At 41.4% G+C, this 22,726-nt stretch overlaps 1 protein-coding gene across 9 annotated transcripts in view; it reads right to left on the bottom strand.

Moving 5' to 3' along the window:
* The window catches only part of GPAM (glycerol-3-phosphate acyltransferase, mitochondrial), a 67,583-nt gene that overhangs the window by 4,419 nt on the left and 40,438 nt on the right, over positions 1-22,726 (bottom strand). For all 9 annotated transcript variants that reach the window (XM_010859347.1, XM_010859346.1, XM_010859343.1 and 6 more), the window contains 14 exons: positions 19,240-19,336; positions 18,477-18,613; positions 15,781-15,880; positions 15,258-15,470; positions 13,413-13,526; positions 12,219-12,304; positions 8,714-8,826; positions 7,116-7,186; positions 5,867-6,131; positions 5,191-5,327; positions 3,651-3,728; positions 2,872-3,012; positions 1,398-1,587; positions 31-89 (listed from right to left, as the gene is read on the bottom strand). In XM_010859347.1, the coding sequence (XP_010857649.1) occupies positions 31-89; positions 1,398-1,587; positions 2,872-3,012; positions 3,651-3,728; positions 5,191-5,327; positions 5,867-6,131; positions 7,116-7,186; positions 8,714-8,826; positions 12,219-12,304; positions 13,413-13,526; positions 15,258-15,470; positions 15,781-15,880; positions 18,477-18,613; positions 19,240-19,336 (1,801 nt within the window). The remainder of the gene's footprint in view (positions 1-30; positions 90-1,397; positions 1,588-2,871; positions 3,013-3,650; positions 3,729-5,190; positions 5,328-5,866; positions 6,132-7,115; positions 7,187-8,713; positions 8,827-12,218; positions 12,305-13,412; positions 13,527-15,257; positions 15,471-15,780; positions 15,881-18,476; positions 18,614-19,239; positions 19,337-22,726) is intronic.

The following is a 22,726-nucleotide window of genomic DNA, read 5'->3' as shown; positions in this document are numbered from 1 at the left end:
ACTCTTGTACCATAAGCGGTGGACACTCACCCCGATATCCTTAAACGTTTTCACAGCATTCTTCACGAGACAGTAAGTGGCGCTCTCAGCTGTGGAGACAGAATCAGGCCCCGTCAGATGTTTAGGCCCAGCGACAATGAAAACCCCAGTACCCACAGGAAGAGAGTGTAGGAGGCTGGGAGGAGGTCAGAGCAAGTCCGAGGCCTGCGCCATGCTCCCTTTTCTACCAGTCACCTGTGAGGCCGTGAAGGGTCTGCTCTTTCTTTAAATTTACTGTCATCTTTTTGGGGAGGGGGGTGGTGGGGTTGGAGAGAGGGGTAGGGAGAGAAAGAGAAAAAAGGGAGAGAGGAAGGGGAGGAAGCAGGGAAGCACAGAGAGAAGAGGAAGGGAAACAGAAATACCCAAAACATCCATCTTGAAGGCCTTTTGTGAGACTCAAATGAGCCAGAAGGTAGAAGTTCTTTTAAACTGTGCAGGAATGCATAGGTGACTCCTACTGCAGTGAAACCAGAAACAGCGCAAGCCCAGAGGTCAGAAAAAAGGAATTCTAAACCCAGGTTGCCCTTTAACTAGCTGCATGACCCGGAACAGTGTCCTCATCTCTAAAGTGAGGTGATTCTGGGTCTTGATCTCAATCTAGAGATACAGCTATAGATGTAGCTATACATCTCTCTATATACCAATCTGTAGAGTTCTAGATATCTCTAGATAAATATCTAGTGATCGATTATCTCTAGATCCGTCATGGCTTTAAAAATTATTGAATCAAAGTAGCTGCAGTCCTAAAGCATAACTGTAGAGAATGCTACTCCCACCCCAATCACACCTTTTCCATAAAAGACAGAACCAGGTGTCAGCCGGGGGGAGGCCACAGAGGCGCACACTGCTGCTGGGAGTTCCCGGGTTTAGCACTCGGGAATGTTGGACCACACCTAACTAACGCCAAACACACCACACCCTGCCAACAGGCAACTCTCCTACACAGGCCTACATAAATAAGTCCATTTGTTCACCCAAGGACACACTCAAACATGTTCACGGCAGCACTATTCAGAGGAGCTCTGAGCTGCAAAACCCAAATATCCATCAGTGATGGATACGAATCAGTGAAATGTGGTAAACATTTATACAGTGGAATACTACAACACAGCAAGAATAGACAACTACACGCAACAGCACGTATGAATCTCGCTTACAGTGTTAGGAGAAAACTGCCAGACGTGAGTATATAATCTGTGTAATTCAATTTATACAACACACCCAAAGAGGAGCGATCCATGGAGTGAGAGGTCAGGATAAATTCTGCATTCTTTTTTTCCAACTATCTGCAATGAGCAGATTCCTGTAAACAAAACCGACATAGCTTTCAAAAGAAGCCAAGAGAGGGGCACACATACCGTACACGGCAACCCTCCTCTCGGTTCTCGTGATCAGGTACTTGTGCAGCTTCTGCAGGTATTCAGGCTCGGGGACAGGACCGCCGAAGTTGTGAATGAAGACGGCGGCAGAGCTGTACGCCTCCAGCAGAGGCCCGAGGAGCCTCTGCAGGAAGGTGATGAACTGCTGGTGCTCCTTGGACTGGCTCACCTGGGAGGCGAGAGTGGGAGACCCAGTTGTGGGGGGACAGAGGCACCGCCTTGGAGCACCAGCAGCTCAAGAAGGCGGTCCCTCGCTGTCCCACACAGAAGCAGCCTACTGCTCCGTGGGCTCAGAATCGCCCCTGGAGACAACTGCTGGTTTTGAAATGTGTTCTTTATTGTAACCGGTGACTTTTGTGGTATTTGAGGTTTACGTTCATTGAATAGCTGCCTAGGAAAAACGGTTGTACATGAATGACATAATTATGACATACTGTCATCACCGAAAATGGCTGGTCGCCAGGCTGGACCCTCTGGGCTTTGAAGCCTGGCTCAGCAGTCACTCAAGTGCACAAAAGACCACGTGCTAAGACCCCTGACGTCATCTCAGTCCCTCCCAGCCCTCATGGCCCGCCACTCCCACGTGGCCTCTGGCCCAGTCCAGCACCGCAGGAAAAGGTGGTGGTGGTGATGGGGTGCATAAGCCTCCCTGGGGCAAGATTACTGCCCCATTTTGAAACTAATAATACCTAAAAGGAAAAAACCCCCAAAGTCACTTGGACTCTCCTGACTCTGTATGCACATGTATGTCTGTGTGTGCCTGTGCATGCACGCATGCGTGTGTGTGTGTGTGTGTGTGTGTGTGTATTACCCACTGCAAAGAAAGCAATCCACTTAGGGTATTCAGGGAAGTAGGGTCATTATTACTAATTGCTAAAATTAAAATTAGACAAAATCGCTTTTACTAAAGCAGGGACAATCAATCTTTTAAAAATCAAATTTTCTCATAGGATTTGTTTAAAAAAAGGCAAAGAGCCTGATGCATGAAATTCTGGAAGCGATGGCAAGATGGAACACGACTCAAGCAGAGCAACTGGGCCAGCGGCAGCGGAACGTGAACGACTCCTCTCCCTCACCTGGCACAGCACTGCCTTGCCTTGGTGATGCCTGAACAGAACCTCTGCCTCTTCAGCGGTGAGTGCAGGGATGGCTACCGGTCTATACCCGTGCATTCTGGTGAGAGTGTCACGAAGGGTATCATCTATGACGTTCATCTTCCTGAAAGCTGAGACTCTCATCTCTTCTTCCATTTATCTATACCCCAGACTGAATCGTTTCAGGTATTAATTCAGTTCAGTTTCATTGTCTTAACTGGGCAGAAGGTGCCACGGCCAGTTTGTGAGCTCTCTGAGTACGTCACCAGAGGCCCAGTTTTTAAGCACCCTGTCAATCTGTGGCAACATGAGCCTCAACTCAGCACTGTGGTGTCCACCCAGATTCTTCACCCAAGTACCTTCAGGTAGCAATCTCGTTGCTCCTCACCAAAATCGCTGTCTTCATCTTCTTCATCACTTCTCCAAGACAAAGGTTCCGGAAGCTTCTTGTCCCACTGCTGCTCGGCAAGACCAGGACTGATATCTTCCTGATCATCTTGCTATGCCAGGGAAATGACCAATAGTTAATAAATATGCACAGGCACACAAACACCCGCCCGGCTGGACCCCAAAGTTGCCCTCTCTCATGCCCTCCCCTACTCTGTTCTGTCCAGCCAGTCATGAGATCAGCCCACCACCCTCTCCAAACCTAAAATCACTCGGGAGACAGCAGGAGAGGAAAGAAGAAAAGAGAGTGAGGGTGAAAGCTACCAGCCATGTCAATTAAAGTACCATCAGCTCTGCTAAACTGGTATCTATTTTCCCAGGCCACACCCTTTATACAAAAGCTGCCAAAATTAAAACACAATCTCAAAAAAGAAAAATGTACACATGAAAGCTACAAGCACATAGATATGCAGAAGATCTGGTCTTGGAACACAGGCTTCTGGATGCCATGGAACCAAGTCAAGATATGCTTTATGCAACACCAGTTACATAAAAGGACCCAAAATAATGTTAGACCATTTCAAAAGACATTTACTCTCCATTCCTATTTTTCTCATCTCATCTTGGACATGACTCTCTCTCTATACACACACACACACACACCAAATGGAATCATTGGTAAAGCGGGTGGTAGAAAAGATAATAAAGAATAAGAAACTAAAGGCAAACAAAGGCAAACTCGTCTTCTTACCTCCGCCACTATAAGAATGCCATACTGGATAAACCTGCCCACTGTTTCATGGCAAGTTTGGTAAAAGGTCTGGCAGGGCTGCAAAGAAAAGGCATTTCAGTGTAAATGTCATGGTCTCCCACTTCTTTTTTTAGAGACAGAAGACAGCGCACAAAGTGGCTGCCAAATACTTCCATGGTATCCCCTGCCTCACTCTACTAGTCAAGCACTAAGATTTCCGACGCCACCCTCTTGACAAGCTCACACTGTGGACAAAGTCTGAGAAGAGACCTTGTTATCTGACTGGCAGGGCGCCCAGTGAGGCACCACCTGCAGATGGAGCTCCTGAGCTGAGTCCCCCGAGCCCCACCCCTCCAGGAGAGTGCGGCCTCAGAAGGGCTATGTGTCCGGCCCCTACACCTATTTTTTCCCATTATAAGACAATTTCCCTGCAAAATCTATCTTACAGTAAATGCTGTGCACAAGGTGGTGGATGAGGAAATGCAATATGTATTCAAGTAATTAAAAAAAAACCCAAGTGAAAGACAACACCAACCTTGAGAGCCTTATCTACCCTTTTCTCTCCCATCCTGCCCCCCAGATTCATGCAAAACAGATTCCACAACAGGACACAAATATAACATATACAGACAATGCTGTGGAGGAGGGCAGTACTCCCAACACCCGTGCTCAGAAATGTTGCAGGACACATTCCCATAAGTGGAAAACAACAGACATTAAAATAAGAATTTTACTCATTGATGACTTTGAGGGAAAAAAAAAATCTCTCTACTGCTTAATATGTATGCCTCATTATAAATGTCTGCTGCTGCTGCTGCTAAGTCGCTTCGGTTGTGTCCGACTCTGTGCGACCCCATAGACGGCAGCCCACCAGGCTTCCCCGTCCCTGGGATTCTCCAGGCAAGAACACTGGAGTGAGTTGCCATTTCCTTCTCCAATGCCTGAAAGTGAAAAGTGAAAGTGAAGTCGCTCAGTCATGTCCGACTCTTTGCGACCCCATGGACTACAGCCTACCAGGCTCCTCCATCCACGGGATTTTCCAGGCAAGAGTACTGGAGTGGGGTGCCATTGCCTTCTCCGTATAAATGTCTAGAAGTGTTTAAATATAACATAAATGCTCGTTAGTTCTGGTGGGCCTTAGTTTCCCCATTTGGAGGAGGGGCTGAGCAGATGAGTTTTAAGACTGTTTCTGACTCTCATCATCTAGGTTTCTCTCATCCGTGGGTGGGCATGTTAATCATTTGCAAACCCTTAACCCAGTGGCTTATGCATGATAAGAGGTTCTGTGCCTCTGGATCTGAGTGATGGAGAACGCTGAGCCCTTGGAGCCATCACAGCACAGGAAGGGTTCTCTGGAGCAGTGACCCCAAGAGCAAACCAAGACAGTAACAACCCAGTGGTCTGGTGGTCAGTGAGACCCAGGAGGAGGATGTAAAGCTTCAGTAATAGACCAAAACTTCTCTAAAAGGAAAGCATTTTATGTTTTCATTAAGATGCTCAAGAATAACAGAAGAGGACACACTAAAGAGTCTTCACTTACTAGAGAGATGGTGCCTTCATTGGAGAGCAGATAGCACAGGCTGGCAGCCTTGCGCACCAGTTGCTCCTGGCTGACCAAGCTGGGAGACGCGGGTCCTCCTGGGCCCCTCTTCTTCAGAACTGCATAAAGGCTGCAGGCTGAGAAAGTAAAAGCATCAACGAAGCTGCAGCCTTAGATCTCCAAGAAAAACCTCGGAGAGGCTCAGACTGGCTGGACTACCACAAAAGATCACTGATACATCCAAAATAATTATCTGCGTTTACTGGAGAAATTTAAGAAAATCCCTCCAGAATTTACTTCTTCGGATTCCATGTGCTTCCAACCCTGTCAAACCTTCCATCCCCTCTGCTCTCCGTCTCCCCTGTCCCCCAGCTCACTCCACTGCTACAAGTATGTCTCATCTCACCTAGATTTCCAGCTCCTGGGCAGCAAGACATCTGACCTCTCCTACTTGGTAAATCACGTAATACTATGTATATAGTAGTTCAGTTACTACTCACTGAATAGCAGATACAAAAATAAGCTATAATCAGTGAAATAGCAGATGACACTTTTATTTTAAAACTATAGCAACACATTCCCTGAAACAAGGGACTATCATCCAAACTGAAGTAGACACCATCACGTGCTTCTGGCCACTTGATTTGCCATGAAAATACTTCGGGGCCTGACATACCTATGATGGCTTCCATGATAAAGACATGGAGCACCCCATTGCTGTAGAAGTTGAGTTCAAAGACTGATGGGATAGTTGTGCTAGGAGTAATAAAAAACTCATCGTTCTTGCTGGTGTGGGTGATTGTGATACAATTTCCCAGGAGCTGTATGGCATGCATGACTACATCTTCTGAATTTCCTGAGAAACCCAAGTCAAAATCACGAGCCAGGACTTCCTCCTTCATCACAAAGAAGTCTTCCACCAATGTGGAGAGGCCAATTCCCTATAAAAACAGACAGAAGTGGTCTCATGAGAACACAAAACCCACTTCTCAAAAGATGGAAAGACTGCCCCATGGATTTTTTTTTTCCCCTTGCCTTGGCTTTCCTGAAGTTTGCTGTCAGGAAAAAAAAAAAAAAAGCCAGAACACCAGTGTAAAGAAAGTTAGAAAACTGGTTAAAAAGCTGTCCCCCAGGAATGTCAAGATATTTCATGTCCAGAGCATACTCTAGCCACAAAACATGATGTAGCATGTAAGATCTCAAAGGAAAAAAGCCACCTTCTGGAGAGAAGCACTACTTATTTCTTAGCAAGAATTTCTCAAATTTCTTAGCTGTATTTACATAATGGTACTGCGTTTGGTGTTCAGAACATGACTGTGACAGAGACAGGCGGTCTCTTTCCCATCACAGGGCTTAGACAAGTGTGTTGTAGGAAAGCAGAGCGCAAGTCCTAAATACAAGTCAAATAGCTTGGAAACCATTAGCAATCAGAATACTTTCTATGTGTCGAAAGACATGCCTTATTTCCGTTAACTGTATTCCTCAAAGAATGCCTTCCTGTCAGATAAAACAGTTCTGAGGCTTTTTTCAGATAGATGTCTTCCTCCATTGGGTTGTAAGCCCCTGTGGGCAGAGTCCTTAGATTATTTTACTGTTCACCTCACAGGACTGTGCTTCCCTGGTGGCTCAGATGGTAAAGAATCTGCTTCCAATGCAGGAGACCTGGGTTCGATCCCTGGGTTGGGAAGATTCCCCTGGAGAAAGGAATGGCCACCCACTCCAGTATTCTTGCCTGGAGAATTCCATGGACAGAGAAGCCTGGAGGGTTACAGTCCATGGGGTCGCAAAGAGTCGGACACGACTGAGTGATTTTCACTCACAGGACTAGCTGAAAGGGGGCCAGATCTATCAGTGGACAAGCATCTGAAAAGCTGACACAGCATTTCCCTGCTTCCGGCTGAACTCCAGCGACGCTGCAGACGTACCTGCCTGTGTCTGTAGAGGAGCAGACAGGCCACGATGTGCGTGGACATAATAGCACAGGACTTGCTAGCAGCTGGAAGGCAAACACAAATCTTTTAGTTCTGCTTTTTTAATATAGCTGAAACTTTTTTTTTAAGTACCTAAATCTTGGAAAAAAAAAAGTATCATAATTAGGAGCATATAAAACTATAAAAGACCTCTACCATATCTCTTATATCTGATTCACCAAAGGGAAATCACAATTTGCTCTGGACCAGTGGAAGCTCATTAGAGATCATTGCTCATATAATAGAATTCAGTCTAAGATAGGTCTACCCTCAACCCAGAAATCGATTTTAACTTCCTCTTTTCAACCTGGACCAGAGGCAAGTCAGAGGTAGGAAGGAAGGGTACAGATAGACATCTGAGAATGACTATAGTCCCAAACTCAATATTCCAAATTGGTAGAAATTTATAATCATACATATCAAATATGAGAACATCTATGGAATAATCTAAGACAAAGACACCATTTATGGGTTTTCTGAGATGATAATGAATTCACGAATACTTCATTCATAATTAATGTTACCTCCAGTGTTTAAGAAACGAAAAAGTTCCCAGTACCACATATATTTGGCCTTTAAAAAGTATATTTAAAAAGCTTTCAAAATACTTGTTTTATAAATGGAAAACAGCACAAAACTGCAAAAAAAAAATATTTTTATACACTAGTCAGCAACCCATCTGGTCATCTGGGTAGTGGGTTTTATCTTTACTTTCCAGTTTTTCAACATTTAAGGATGTATTATTTTCGGCATCCAGGATTTAAGCAGAGACTCCATCAGACATCCTCAGAAAAGAGGATCTTGGTCCAGCGTAAAGCAGTAGCAGCAGCGGCTAGACAGAAAGGAGCAAGATGAGGTGAGGATGCTCCACACTGACAGCAAGAGCGAAGGGCCCAACCTGATGGGGAGGAGGCACAGGGGAGGGTGAAGACATCCCAGCAAGAGCGGAGGGCCCAACCTGATGGGGAGGAGGCACAGGGGAGGGTGAAGACGTCCCAAGCTGTTGCTGCTTCGGACCTTACAGCAGCCTCTACAATGTAATACAACGCTGCCATCTGCAACTTAAGAATGGCTAATTCTGCATGTAACTCACTCCACTCTGATTCACTCCCACTTGCATTATTAGTGTACAACCACCCCACTGAGAAGAGCAGAACCTCTTTAGGTACAGAGCCAATACTCAATGTGTAGTCCCCACAGGCAGAAAAAAGCTTTACATGCAAAAGACACACAATATTTACCAAATAAAAAGATCACGAGGTCACAGGGGAAAGGGACATGCACCATAAACCCAGAAGCTGTGCCACAAATGGGTTCAAAGAGACTAATTCATGAGCACCTACTAATTATCTGGCACTGTGTGAGATGTTTCATTCAGTTATCTCAAATCCTCTCAGCATGATCTTCCTTCTAATAACTTACTTAGTACCCCCCGCATGTTAGTTCTAGAACCAGAAGTAGAATCTAACTTTGGCAGATTCCAAAACCTGTATGGTTCACGCTGCATCACACTGAATCTGAATTACGGAATGAAAGAGTGGAATTCTACTTACTGAAGAGAATGTGCTCAGCCAGATATGCAATCAGTCTTCGGCGGGATTCATCTGTTGCATTTCTGGACTCATTAATGGACATGTCTGTACCTTCGTCAGCAGCATCACTGGGTCTAAAAAGTTTTTTGTGTTTTTTTTAATTAGACTTCTATAACCCCAATCTTTCACAAAGCAAATGACATGAGATACAAATGTATTAGATACTTTAAACTACTACATATTCTAAATTTAAACCACAAATAGATTATTTCTATGAGTTGTTTTACTCCAAAATATACTTCATTATAGGCTTCCCTGGTGGCTCAGATGGTGAAGATTCTGCCTGCAATGCAAGAGATGTGGGTTCAATCCCTGGGTCAGGAAGATCCCCTGGAGAGGGAATGGCTACCCACACCAGTATTCTTGCCTGGAGAATTTCATGGACAGAGGAGCCTGGTAGGCTACAGTCCATGGGGTCGCAAAGAGTTGAACACAACTGAGTAACTAACACACACATACCTCATTATATTTAAGACACTCTCCTGAACACATGTTATTTATTTATGACTAAGTAATCTGTTGGTACATCACTTTAAGAACTCACTGGCAGAAAGAATGCATAAAACAAGATGCTCCATTTTAAAACAGTTTCAAAAATTCGATATTTGAACATATAAAAAGAAAGGCTTAATATTTCTCTCAGTGACCATTTGATTTGAATTCTGGAAAATTCACATAAGAAACTCTTTTACATGTTACATGAATGTGCAATATGGATAAGCTAAATTACTACCAAAAAGAACATTTCAAGTATTCAAAAACAGAAATCAAATAAGAACTCATATATGATTCACAAAATCAAAAGGATTTTAAGATCCAAATAATCAAAAACCTTCAAACTAATACACAAAAACATTATTTCAAGATCCTTTACTAGACCAAGAGAAAAATTACTCAAGTGAGGAAGTAAAAACAAGAATATAAACGTCCTTAACAAAGTTAACCAATTTTTTCCATGCAATATAAGAAATCTGTGTGTGCTGAGTCATTTCAGTCATGTCTGACCTCTTTGCAACCCTATGGACTTTGTAGCCTCCTCTGTCCATGGGATTCTCCAGGCAAGAATACAGGAGTGGGTTGCTGTGCCCTTTTCCAGGGGATCTTCCTGACCCAGGGATCAAACCAGTATCTCTTATGTCTCCTGCATCGGCAGGCAGTCTCTTTACTACTGGCACCACCTGGGAAGTCCGATATAGAACATAACAGATATTCAGTATAAAGAAGTTCCATAAATCTTCAGTTCAGTTCAATTCAGTTGCTAAGTCACGTCTGATTCTTTGCGACCCCATGGACTGCAGTGCGCCAGGCCTCCCTGTTCATCACCAACTCACGGAGTTTACTCAAACTCATGTCCATTGAGTCAGTGATGCCATCCAACCATCTTATCCTCTGTCATCCCCTTCTCCTCCCACCTTCAATCTTTCCCAGCATCGGGGTCTTTTCAAATGAGTCAGTTCTTCGCATCAGGTGGCCAAAGCAATGGAGTCTCAGCTTCAACATCAGTCTTTCCAATAACTGATCTCCTTTAGAATGGACTGGTTGGATCTCCTTGCAGTCCAAGGGACTCTCAAGAGTCTTCTCCAACACCACAGTTCAAAAGCATCAATTCTTCAGTGCTCAGCTTTCTTTATAGTCCAACTCTCACATCTATACATGACTACTGGAAAAACCATAGCTTTGATTAGACGGACCTTTGTTGGTAAAGTAATGTTTCTGCTTTTTAATATGCTGTCTAGGTTGGTCATAACTTTTCTTCCAAGGAGTAAGCATCTTATAATTTCATGGCTACAATCACCATCTGCAGCGATTTTGGAGCCCCCAAAAATAAAATCTGCCACTGTTTCCACTGTTTCCCCATCTATCTGCCATGAAGTGATGGGACCAAATGCCATGATCTGAGTTTTCTGAATGTTGAGTTTAAGCCAGCTTTTTCACTCTCTTCTTTCACTTTCATCAAGAGGCTCTTTAGTTCTTCTTCACTTTCTGCCATAAGGGTGGTGTCATCTGCATATTTGAGCTTATTGATATTTCTCACGGCAATCTTGATTCCAGCTTGCGCTTCATCCAGCCCAGTGTTTCTCATGATGTACTCTGTATATAAGATAAATAAGCAGGGTGACAATATACAGCCTTAATGTACTCCTCTCCCTATTTGGAACCAGTCTGTTGTTCCATGTCCAGTTCTAACTGTTGCTTCCTGACCTGCATACAGATTTCTCAAGAGGCATGTCAGGTGGTCTGATATTCCCATCTCTTTCAGAATTTTCCACAGTTTGGGGTGATCCACACAGTCAAAGGCTTTGGCATAATCAATAAAGCAGAAATAGATGTTTTTCTGGAACTCTCTTGCTTTTTCCATGATCCAGCGGATGTTGGCAATTTGATCTCTGGTTCCTCTGCCTTTTCTAAATCCAGCTTGAACGTCTGGAACTTCACAGTTCATGTACTGTTGAAGCCTGGCTTGGAGAATTTTGAGCATTACTTTACTAGCGTGTGAGATGAGTGCAATTGTGCGGCACTTTGAGCATTCTTTGGCATTGCCTTTCTTTGGGATTGGAATGAAAACTGACCTTTTCCAGTCCTGTGGCCACTGCTGAGTTTTCCAAATTTGCTGGCATATTGAGTGCATCACTTTCACAGCATCATCTTTGAGGATTTGAAATAGCTCAACTGGAATTCCATCACCTCCACTAGCTTTGTTCATAGTGATACTTCATAAGGCCCACTTGATATCACATTCCAGAATATCTGGCTCTAGGTCAGTGATCACACCATCATGATTATCTGGGTCATGAAGATCTTTTTTGTACAGTTCTTCTGTGTATTCTTGCCACCTCTTCTTAACATCTTCTGCTTCTGTCAGGTCCATACCATTTCTGTCCGTTATTGTGTCCATCTTTGCATGAAATGTTCCCTTGGTATCTCTAATATTCTTGAAGAGATCTCTAGTTTTTCCCATTCTATTGTTTTCCTCTATTTCTTTGCATTGATCACTGAGGAAGGCTTTCTTACCTCTCCTTACTATTCTTTGGAACTCTGCATTCAAATGGATATATCTTTCCTTTTCACTTCTCTTCTTTGCACAGCTATTTGTAAGGCCTCCTCAGACAGCCATCTTGCTTTTTTGCACTTCTTTTTCTTGGGGATGGTCTTAATCCCTGTCTCCTCTACAATGTCAAGAACCTCCGTCCATAGTTTATCAGGCACTCTTTCAGATCTAATCCCTTGAATCTATTTCTCACTTGCACTTTATCATCGTAAGAATTTTGATTTAGGTCATACCTGAATGGTCTAGTGGTTTTCCCTACTTTCGTTAAGTCTGAATTTGGCAATAAGGAATTCATGATCTGAGGCACAGTCAGTTCCCAGTCTTGTTTGTGCTGACTGTATAGAGCTTCTCCATCTTTAGCTGCAAAGAATATAATCAATCTGATTTTGGTATTGACCATCTGGTGATAAATCTTACCTTGAGGGAAGTATAGCTGGCAACAATGCTTGCTCCAAAGAAAGTGGAGCAGAAACAGGTTTCTGACTTTGGCTTTCTAAATATTCCTGGAAAAATAAAACACAATCATTTATTCCCACTGTCTCACTTCCATAAACATATATAAAATATAATTTCATCTTCAAAAAGTTAAAAGTGAGTTGTTAATAAAATGAGCCATACTATTGATCTATAACATGAGAAATACTTTCTATTAGCCTAAACTATCTTCAGAAGTGCAGAATGACTCATAGAATGTTGTTAAGCATGAAATCAAAGAACTGAAGCTCCAAAGACAGGATGACGCTTAAGAAAAATCATTTAAAAATTAAGTGCAAAATTTAACTTTTCTCACGTCTTCATGAAATTAGTTGGCATTCCCAATATTATTAACAGTGATAATTGACCAACTATACCCTTTTAAAGGAAATCTGACAACCCGAAGGTCATATTATATTCAAAAAATCTCAATTCAAAAGCAAAAACACGAGAAGCTCTGCAGCATTAAAAAAAAAAAAAAGTGGTAAGAAATGACAAGGTCCTTAACCAGAAAGCATATAGCATAGCAGTTAGACTTCCTTAAAATAAAACCAAGTGGAACAGAAGGAGAGGCAGGACCTCTGTGCCTTATCTTGGGGTTCCCAACTCCCCATCCTCCTTTCTCCTTTCCCAATTTGAAAATCTGAAGAATTTAAAGCTGCAGGACCTCCGAGACCCAGCAGCCCCAGGCTTCTCATGAGGATGGTACTCTTCCTCTGAACATGTGGGTATCAGACTCCATCCAGTAGAACAGAGCATCACCCTGGACCATCAGTGTTACCCAGCTGCGAGACATGTTTTTAAAAATGTCTCCTGAAGGCAATTTTAAGACATAACATATAAAATATTGATATATGTAAAGCAATATGCAAAATTCTCATGAATTATAAAAGATAGCAAAAAATTATGAAACTGGTGTTTCCCAAAGACAGACATTTAGTCTCCTTTGTCAACAGGCATATTTTGGTGGGAAAATTCAGTTAATACTACTCTTGTCTGACTCTTGTTCTACAAGAGAAGAAACTGAGGCCCTAACTCACATGGAGAAGAGGCATCAGAGGCTGGTCTGGAGCCCAGATTTTCTGACACTGAGCTAGACTGATGCTTCCACACAGCTTCAGCTCAATAGACACTCACCTTTAAGGAAAATGGTTGTGCAAAATCCACTCTGACACATCCGTAGTTTTTTCGTAACATTCTGATAACGCCTCTTGCTATGCTCCAGAGGCTCTCATTCTTCTTGGGTTTTCCCTAGTTTGCAATTTTGAAAGAACAGTATGGTAAGCAACAAAGCTAACAAATATGCAAATATTATTATCCAAAGATAAAGTTTACGAATTTTTTTATGGAAACTGAAGGTTTATCTGGAAAAATAATGAACGAAGGAGGAAAATACCTATCCATTTGCTGAGACCTGTCAGAAAATGTTGAGCATTCAAAGATGCTAAAAGATGTAATGATATTATTGCGAAGGTAATTTGGCCAATGAAAAAGGAAACATTTAACACAACTTCTTTTAATGCATTGTTTACATCATTCACAAAAATACAATTGCAAACTACTGAAGGATAAAGATGACATAATGGCCTGAAAATCTGTTCTACATTCTCAGATAAAATCAAAGAGACCACCTTATTGTGATCTGATGATCCTGATGGTCCAAATTCATAACATTAAGCAACCAAACACCAAATTCAGCCCCAGAGTGCATTCAGTGAGTGTTTCCTGAATATTTAACATGCATAAGGCACAATGACAGCTGTAGAATGGACACAGGACTCAAATATGACATCATGAGACCCCATCAGGGTGCGGGAGCATATGTTCAGGATGCGCACAGGCAACACAAGGAGGGGGTCTCACAAGAGAGATACAAATAATTATCCAGGTCTATCACTTTATTTTTTATTAGGAGTCCTTGAGTTTTTAGTATGTTTTGAGCAATAAGCTTGACCTAAGTACCATGACCAGGACTTTCACACTAAATAAGAACAAAACTAAACCCCTCTGGAACTTGCAAACTGCTGGGGGGAACAGTAAGTTGGTAAAACCATTCTGGAAAACTGGCAGCAACTACAAAACTGAATGTACCTATGCTTTATGATCTATCAATTCCACTGCTAGGTACATACTCAACAAAATGCATACATATGGTCATCAAGAGAAAGGTTTAAGAATGATCACAGCCAAAACCAGGAAACCAAACCTTTTTTTCAACAGTAGAATAGACAAATTGTATATTCATACACTGCAATATTACACAGCTATGACAATGAACAAATTCTAACTATCTGTAATAAGTTGTTGCTTGAGCAAAGGCAACCAGAGACAAAAAGTCCACACACTACATAATTCCATTTATATAATGATCAAAAACAGGCAAGTCAATCTATTCCGTAAGAAGTAAAGATAACCGGCTACCCATGAAGGGACAGCAATGAGAGAAGGGATAAGGAGGATTTCTAGAGTCCTCGACCTCAGTGCGATTATGTGGGTGTGTTCACTTTGTGCTAATTCAAGCTACACTCATATGATGGATGCATTCTTTCATAACTGTTCAACAGAAAGTTCAACAAAAAAATCACTGCCACTTTTTAAATTAACTTGTAGCTGCTTTGCCAACATGATCCCACCAATTCTTCAGGTTTAACTTAAAACTCTACACATAAGCAACAAGCTCTGACTACACCAAGCCACATATACCCTTCCCAGGGCAAAGATGGTAACTCAGTATCAAGTATTCTTTCATTTCCCAACTCTATGACTAAGGCTGGTGTTGATTAATCTAATGGCAATTCCTCCAAATGCAGGAAGACACATTAGCACTACCAACCAGGCTGCGATAGGAGATGAAAGCCCAGCCTACCATGTCTAATAAAATTAGACAGTACCAAGAATATTCTCAACTAATTCTAAAAGCACTTGTCTAAAAGCAAAAGGCTAAAAAAGCAAAGATGACTTTTGTGCAGGTGGTCTTCTTACCAGTTGTTCGCCATTGTAATGACCCTCAATAATGCGATCGTAAGAGATCCCAACAGGTATTATCAAGATGTCCGGGATCGTATTGGTGGACAGCGTATCTACCACAACTGACAGAAGTCCTGCCCGAGCACAGGAGATTTTTCCACTTCTTGAGCGTGTGCCTTCCAGAAAAATCTCCAAGAACTGCTGCTGTCGAAGTAGTTCAACTATATGCTGGCATATAAGAAGAAAGGAAAACATGAACTCATGAACTCAGAATAAGCTCAGCAAAGTCAAATCTTAAAAACAAAAAACCCTTAAAATTCACTACAGACAAAATATTTTACACAAATAATAGCAAAAGAGCATCTCCAATGTTATATTTTGATGATAACAAAAAGTAATCAGCAAACTCATACCCAAGCAATAATCATTGAAATAATTACTCAGACAACTGTTTTTTAAAAATCTCAATCAAGTCTCTCTTTCTTCTGCTATAATCACTACCATAACAACTTTAAGGATAATTAGAGATTACACATACCCCATGGAGTAAAGCTCTATAGAGAATATCTTTCCGTCCATCTGGCGTCTCATCTAGCCTCCGTCGTATGAAAAAGCCTCCAAGCTTATGGATCAAAGTACTATAAATTTAAGAATGCATTAATTTAAAAAAAAATGTAAAAAGAAGACTCAAGTTCCAGTGTGGATATAAGCCACAGGTGTTGTTTGAGCTGCTGATTATGAAAATCTGGACATTACCCATATAGTTGACACATTTCTGTCATTTACATTATGCATTAGCTTTCAGAATGTCGCTGTGTATAATGAAGCTCTGTTACATCTGTTATATGCCAAAAGGAGTTTCCATGATACATTACCCTGCAAAGGTGCTGGTACAGATTTTAAGAGGATTATAAAATACTGCTCAATTTTAAAACCCTGTCCAGGGTCTCAAGACACTGATCTTTAGACATCCCCAAATTTTCCTATGGCACATTCACTTCAAGATGAATGTGATATTAAAAAAGCTCCTTTGGGGAAATTTTCTCAAATAAGTTATTTCTTAGAGAGTATCCCAGTGAGATAAGGATAAGTTTATCAAACTGGAACCAAGCATAACCATCCTCCCAAAGCATGAAATAAAAATTTGCTTCATTTACGCACACATAGAACAAACAATTCTTATAACCCCATGTCTCTGCCTACAAAACTGATGAATTATTTTGATAGGAGGCAGAATTTTTCCAATACTTGTCAACCTTTCCAAGCTCAGAGCCTCCTCCTCTGTTCAAATAGTGTGATATTAATGTAAATATTAATACACAGTTTTGGCACCTTCTATAGTCAGCAGTCCATTCTGAAGGAGATCAGCCCTGGGATTTCTTTGGAAGGAATGATGCTAAAGCTGAAACTCCAGTACTTTGGCCATCTCATGCGAAGAGTTGACTCATTGGAAAAGACTCTGATGCTGGGAGGGATTGGGGGCAGGAGGAGAGGGGGACGACAGAGGATGAGATGGCTGGATGGCATCACTGACTCAATGGACGTGAGTCTCAGTGAACTCTGGGAGTTGGTGATGAACAAGGAGGCCTGGCGTGCTGCGACTCATGGGGTCGCAAAGAGTCGGACACGACTGAGCGACTGATCTGATCTGATAGTCAGCATAAGGAGGACAGTAAGATATCCCTGGAACTTAATGTCTTTGAAAGTTAACTTAACTCTCTGAAAGTTAAACTTTGCAGAACAAATTCTTAAGGAGATGAACCATCCACAAAAATAACCCCTCCTGAAAAGTGCTTTGTGACTGTACAGACTGACATGCAACAAAAGAACACTGCAAATAAACAGGTCAGATTATTTAGAGTCTGTCATAGCTGAAGGAATAATAAGCTAACTGGCACAGAGGTCACGAAAAGGGAAGAAATTACCAGTGTTTATTAGGCAATTCCCAGAGAGCCACCTTGAGAACCAATCCAACATAGAGGGAATGAGGACATAAATTGTTCTGATTATAGAAGACGCAAACTATTATGGGCAAGGCTCTCTAGAGCCCAGATGAAATAGCCCTCTTCATGCTCAGTCTATGCCTAAACACTTTTTGGAAAAAGTGAAAGTGAAAGTCGCTCAATCATGTCCAACTCTTTGTAACCCATGGGCTATACAGTCCATGGAATTCTTTAGCCCAGAATAATGGAGTAGGTAGCCTTTCCTTTCTCCAGAGGATCTTCCCAACCCAGGGATTGAACCCAGGTCTCCCGCATTGCAGGCGGATTCTTGACCAGCTGAGCCACAAGGGAAGCCCAAGAATACTGGAGTAGGTAGTCTATCCTTTCTCCAGCAGATTTTCCCAACCCAGGAATTGAACTGGGGTCTCCTGCATTGCAAGAGGATTCTTTACCAACTAGTTATCAGGGAAGCTCCCTTTCAAAAAAGACATATTTTTTGATGACTTTCTAATTCAACTTTCCAGGTTCCTTGATGCTAGGAAGAGGTATCCATGAGGAAAAGCATAGATATTCTGATCCTTGGAAAAGCATGATACTTGGAAAAGTCTGTAGCATCATATCACAGTGGATTAGAGTTAGCTGTTTGTCTATATTCCCCACTGTTTTATATGAACTATTTGAAAGCAAGGACTATGTGTCTTATTCACCCTTGCCTGGAGAACATGTGGGCAAGCATCGGCTGACTGCACGTATGAATGGCTTCTCTTCACTCATGTGAGTCAGATTAGCTACAGAACTCTGAACCGAGGGAATTACGAAGGAACTCCTTGGACTGTGAGGCTGAGGATCAGACTCCCTGGCATGCAAAGCAGTGACCGCCCCCTTGTGAGGCCCTGCCTGCATGACCCGCCAGCCTGCTCCCCTCGGGTCACTCTCACACTCATCCTCCTCTCGCTCTCTATTCCTCACACAGCTGACCTGAGCGATGCTTTGTGCTCCGAAGTTTGAGACTAAACACTTCTCAAATCTATGACCGCTTCTCTGAGAGAACTATTATACCTTTAAGCCTTCATCATCTTTTGTCTGAACTAATACAGTCAGAATTGATCTAAGTGTTAGTTGCTCAGTCTTTTTTGTACTTTTCAAATTTCCCACAACATGCATTCTTTTAAAATAAAGCTTAAAATCCTAATGTCCTCATTACAATAAAATGTATCTAAAGTTGTAATAGAAAAATAAAAATTCAAAACATAATCTTCATACCTTAACTTTCAAAATAAGGTGATCTTACCTGAAGATGGGGATGTTGAGATTATTGCCTGAAGCAATGTACGGCGCTTTGATGTTATGGCAGAAGAGAATGAAAGTGAGCAGGAGATAGTCAATGTGTGATCTATGAACTGGCAGAAATATAAGCGGCAAATTCATCTAGCAAAAGGAAAGATGCCAAATTTAAAATTAAAATGGAAAATTGAATTACAAATTCAAACACTAGCTAATTAGTGACTCATTCTGTAAAAACATTTTTCAGTAAATAAGAATGGCAATTAATATTTCAATTATATATTATCTAGCTAAAAACAACTGCAACAATGAAAAATAATCAGGGAAGAAAGAGAGCAATCAAGAATTCAAGGTGACTCCATCATATATCTTCTGAGAGGAAGCCCTAATTATATAAAAAGAATGTAGGTTTTGGACACAAGGTTGGTTTGGTTTGAAATTCTAGAGAAATGACTTATTGGCCATAACTTGGGACAGTTTCTTAATCTATATGTGCCTTTATTTCCTCATTCATAAAATAAGGATTGTTCTATCTGATTTTCAGAATTATTGCAAGGTAACTTACAGAAGGAATCCTGCATGTTGCTGACAGGTCCTTCTTTACACCAGTTGTCCCCCCAGATACAAAGCTACTGTAGTTGTCTCACATGGGGGAAACTTGCAAATGTGTGGGACTGCACAAGAGTATACAAAAAAACATTCCCCCAAAATTCCAAAATCACTCTGCAAAATGTGGAGAGAAAAGAATGATAGATTCCCATAATTCTTGCCTCAGTCGCAGCTTTAACCATCTCAAGTTGACCCTTATGAATCTGAATATTCCAAAAGAAGCTGTTGAACAGTTTCAGCAGCACCCATCCAGTCAGTCTGAAAGGAAGTTTAAAAAGTTTTTTAATGTATACACATATTTATATATATACACATACATAGTTTGACAGCTATCTACCTAAACTTTTGAACCTAAAACCTAAGCGTGATTGTAACTGACTTCATGTTATGAGCACATGTGCGTGTATATATGTGAATGTGTACATCTGAATTATGGACTTAAAGAACTGATTTTACATACGTACTACTCAGAAGCATCCATTTATTGTGTACTAAAATCTTATATTTTACTCTACTTGCATAATTTATACTTCAGAAGCTATAGTCAAGCAAATAGTTAGGTGAGCAGAGTGATCCCATTCCTGAATACAAATCACTCCCTTTAAGACATAAGTATGTGCAGATTCATCAAGAAAAAAAGAGGGTGGGCTCAAATAAATAAAATTAGAAGTGAAAAATGAGAAGTTACAATCAACACTACAGAAATACAAAGGTCATATGAGATCACTACAAACAACTGTATCCAAATACTGATAAAATGGACAACCTAGACGAAATGGACAAACTCCTAGAAATGTACAATCTCCCAAGACTGAACCAGGAAGAAATAGAAAATATGAACAGACCAACTACCAGTAATGAAACACAGTCAGTAATAAAAAAAAAAATTCCAGCAAACAAAAGTCCAGGACCAGGTGGCTTCACAGGTGAATTCCGCCAAACATTTGTAGAAGAGTTAACACAAACCTTTCTCAAACCATGCCAAAAAATTGCAGAGGAAGGAACACTTCTGATTCTGCCCATCCTAAGAGGGCAGCATCACCTGATAGCAACACCAAAGACATCACAAAAAAAGAAAATCACAGGCCAGTATCACTGATGAACTAGATGCAAAAATCCACAACAAAATATTAACAAACCAATTCAACAATACAGTACATTAAAAGCATCATATACCATGAAAAGCAGAATTTATCCCAGGATGCAAGAATGATTCAACATCTGTAAAATTAATGTGATACATCACATTAACAAATTGAAAATTTTAAAAAAAAATATGATCGTCTAAACAGATTCAGAAAAAGCTCCTGACAAAATCCACCATGCATTTATAATTAAAAACTTTCAACAAAGTGAATACAGAGGGAACATACCTAAACATAAGAAAGGCCATGAATGACAAGCCCGTGGCTTACATCAGACTCAATGGTAAAAAGCTGAAAGCGTTTTCTCTAAGATCAGGAACATAACAAGAATGCACTTTCCTGCCACTTTAATTCAACACAGTATTGAAAGTCCTGGCCATAGCAATCAGAAAAGAAAAACGTATGAAAGAAATCCAAAGTGAAGACAGCCTCTTGATGAAGGTGGAAGAATAGAGTGAAAAAGCCAGCTTAAAACTCAACAATCAAAAAACAAAGATCACAGCATCTGGTCCCATCACTTTATGGCAAATAGATGGGAAAACAATCAAAACAGTGACAGACTTAATTTCTTGGGCTCCAAAATCACTGCAGATGGTGACTGCAGCCATGAAATTAAAAGATGCTTGCTCCTTGGAAGAAAAGCTATGACCAACATAGACAGCATATTAAATAGAAGAAACATCACTTTGCTGACAAAGGTCCATCTAGTCAATGAACAGTATCAAAAGGCAAAAAGATATGGCACTGAGAGATGAACTCCCCAGGTCAGTAGGTGCCCAATATGCTACAGGAGAAGAGTGGAGAAACAGCTGCAGAAAGAATGAAGAGGCTGAGCCAAAGCAAAAACAACACCCACCTGTGGTTGTGGCTGGTGGTGGAAGTAAAGTCTGATGCTGTAAAGAAAACACTACATAGGAACCTGGAATGTTAGGTCCATGAGTCAAGGTAAACTGCAAGTGGTCAAACAGGAGATGGCAAGAGTGAACATCGACATTTTAGTAATCAGTGAACTAGACCAGGAGCTGACTGTGGCTCAGATCATGAATACCTTATTGCCAAATTCACACTTAATTGAAGAAAGCCGGGAAAACCATTAGATCATTCAGGTATGACTTAAATCAAATCCCTTACGATGATACAGTGGAAGTGAGAAATAGATTTAAGGGATTAGATCTGATAGACAGAGTGTCTGAAGAACTAAGGATGGAGGCTCGTGACATTGTACAGGAGTTAGTGATCAAGACCATCCCCAAGAAAAAGAAATGCAAAAAGGCAAAATGGTTGTCTGACGAGGCCTTACAAATAGCTGTGAAAAGAAGAGAAGCTAAAGGCAAAGGAGAAAAGGAAAGATATACCCATCTGAATGCAGAGTTCCAAAGAATAGCAAGGAGAGATAAGAAAGCCTTCCTCAGTGATCAATGCAAAGAAAAAAATAGAGGAAAATAACAGAATGGGAAAGACTATAGATCTCTTCAAGAAAATTAGATACCAGGGGAACATTTCATGCAAAGATGGGCTCAATAAAAGACAGAAATGGTATGGACCTAACAGAAGCAGAAGATACTAAGAAGTGATGGCAAGAATACACAGAAGAACTATACAAAAATGATCCTCATGACCCAGATAACCACAATGGTGTGATCTCTTACCTAGAGTCAGACACCCTGGAATGCAAAGTCAAGTGGGCCTTAGGAAGCACCACTTTGAACAAAGCTAGTGGAGGTGATGGAATTCCAGCTGAGCTATTTCAAATCCTAAAAGATGATGCTGTGAAATTGCTGCATCCAATATGCCAGCAAATTTGGAAAACTCAGCATTGGCCCCAGGACTGGAAAACGTCAGTTTTCATTCCAATCCCAAAGAAAGGCAATGCCAAAGAATGCTCAAACTACAGAACAACTGCACTCATCTCACACGCTAGTAAAGTAATGCTCAATATTCTTCAAGCAAGGCTTCAACAGTATGTGAACCGAGAACTTTCAGATGTTCAAGCTGGATGTAGAAAAGGCAGAGGAAAGTGAAAGTCACTCAGTCATGTCTGACTCTTTGTGACCCCGTGGACTGTAGCCCGACAGGGACCTCTGTCCATGGAATTCTCGAGGCAAGAATACTGGAGTGGATGGCCATTCCCTTCTCCAGGTGATCTTCCTGACCCAGGGATTGTACCTCAGTCTCCTGCATTGCAGGAGGATTCTTTACCATCTGAGCTACCAGAGAAGCCCAGAAGCAGAGGAAACAGAGATCAAATTGCCAACATCCACTGTATCATAGAAAAAGTAAGAGAATTCCAGAAAAATATCTTCTTCTGCTTCATTGACTACATTAAGCCTTTGACTGTGTGGATCACAGCAAACTGTGGAAAATTCTTCAAGAGATGGGAATACCAGACCACCTTACCTGACTCCTGAGAAATCTGTATGCACGTCAAGAAGCAACAGTTAGAAAAGGACATGGAACAACAGACTGATTCCAAACTGGGAAAGGAGTACGTCAAGCCTATGTA

The sequence above is a fragment of the Bison bison genome, unplaced genomic scaffold, assembly GCF_000754665.1.
Source record: "Bison bison bison isolate TAMUID 2011002044 unplaced genomic scaffold, Bison_UMD1.0 scf7180017864456, whole genome shotgun sequence".
In the NCBI taxonomy this organism is placed as follows: Eukaryota; Metazoa; Chordata; class Mammalia; order Artiodactyla; family Bovidae; genus Bison; species Bison bison.
Note: the sequence above shows the minus strand (reverse complement) of the source record. Positions and strands in the feature narration are given on the sequence as shown.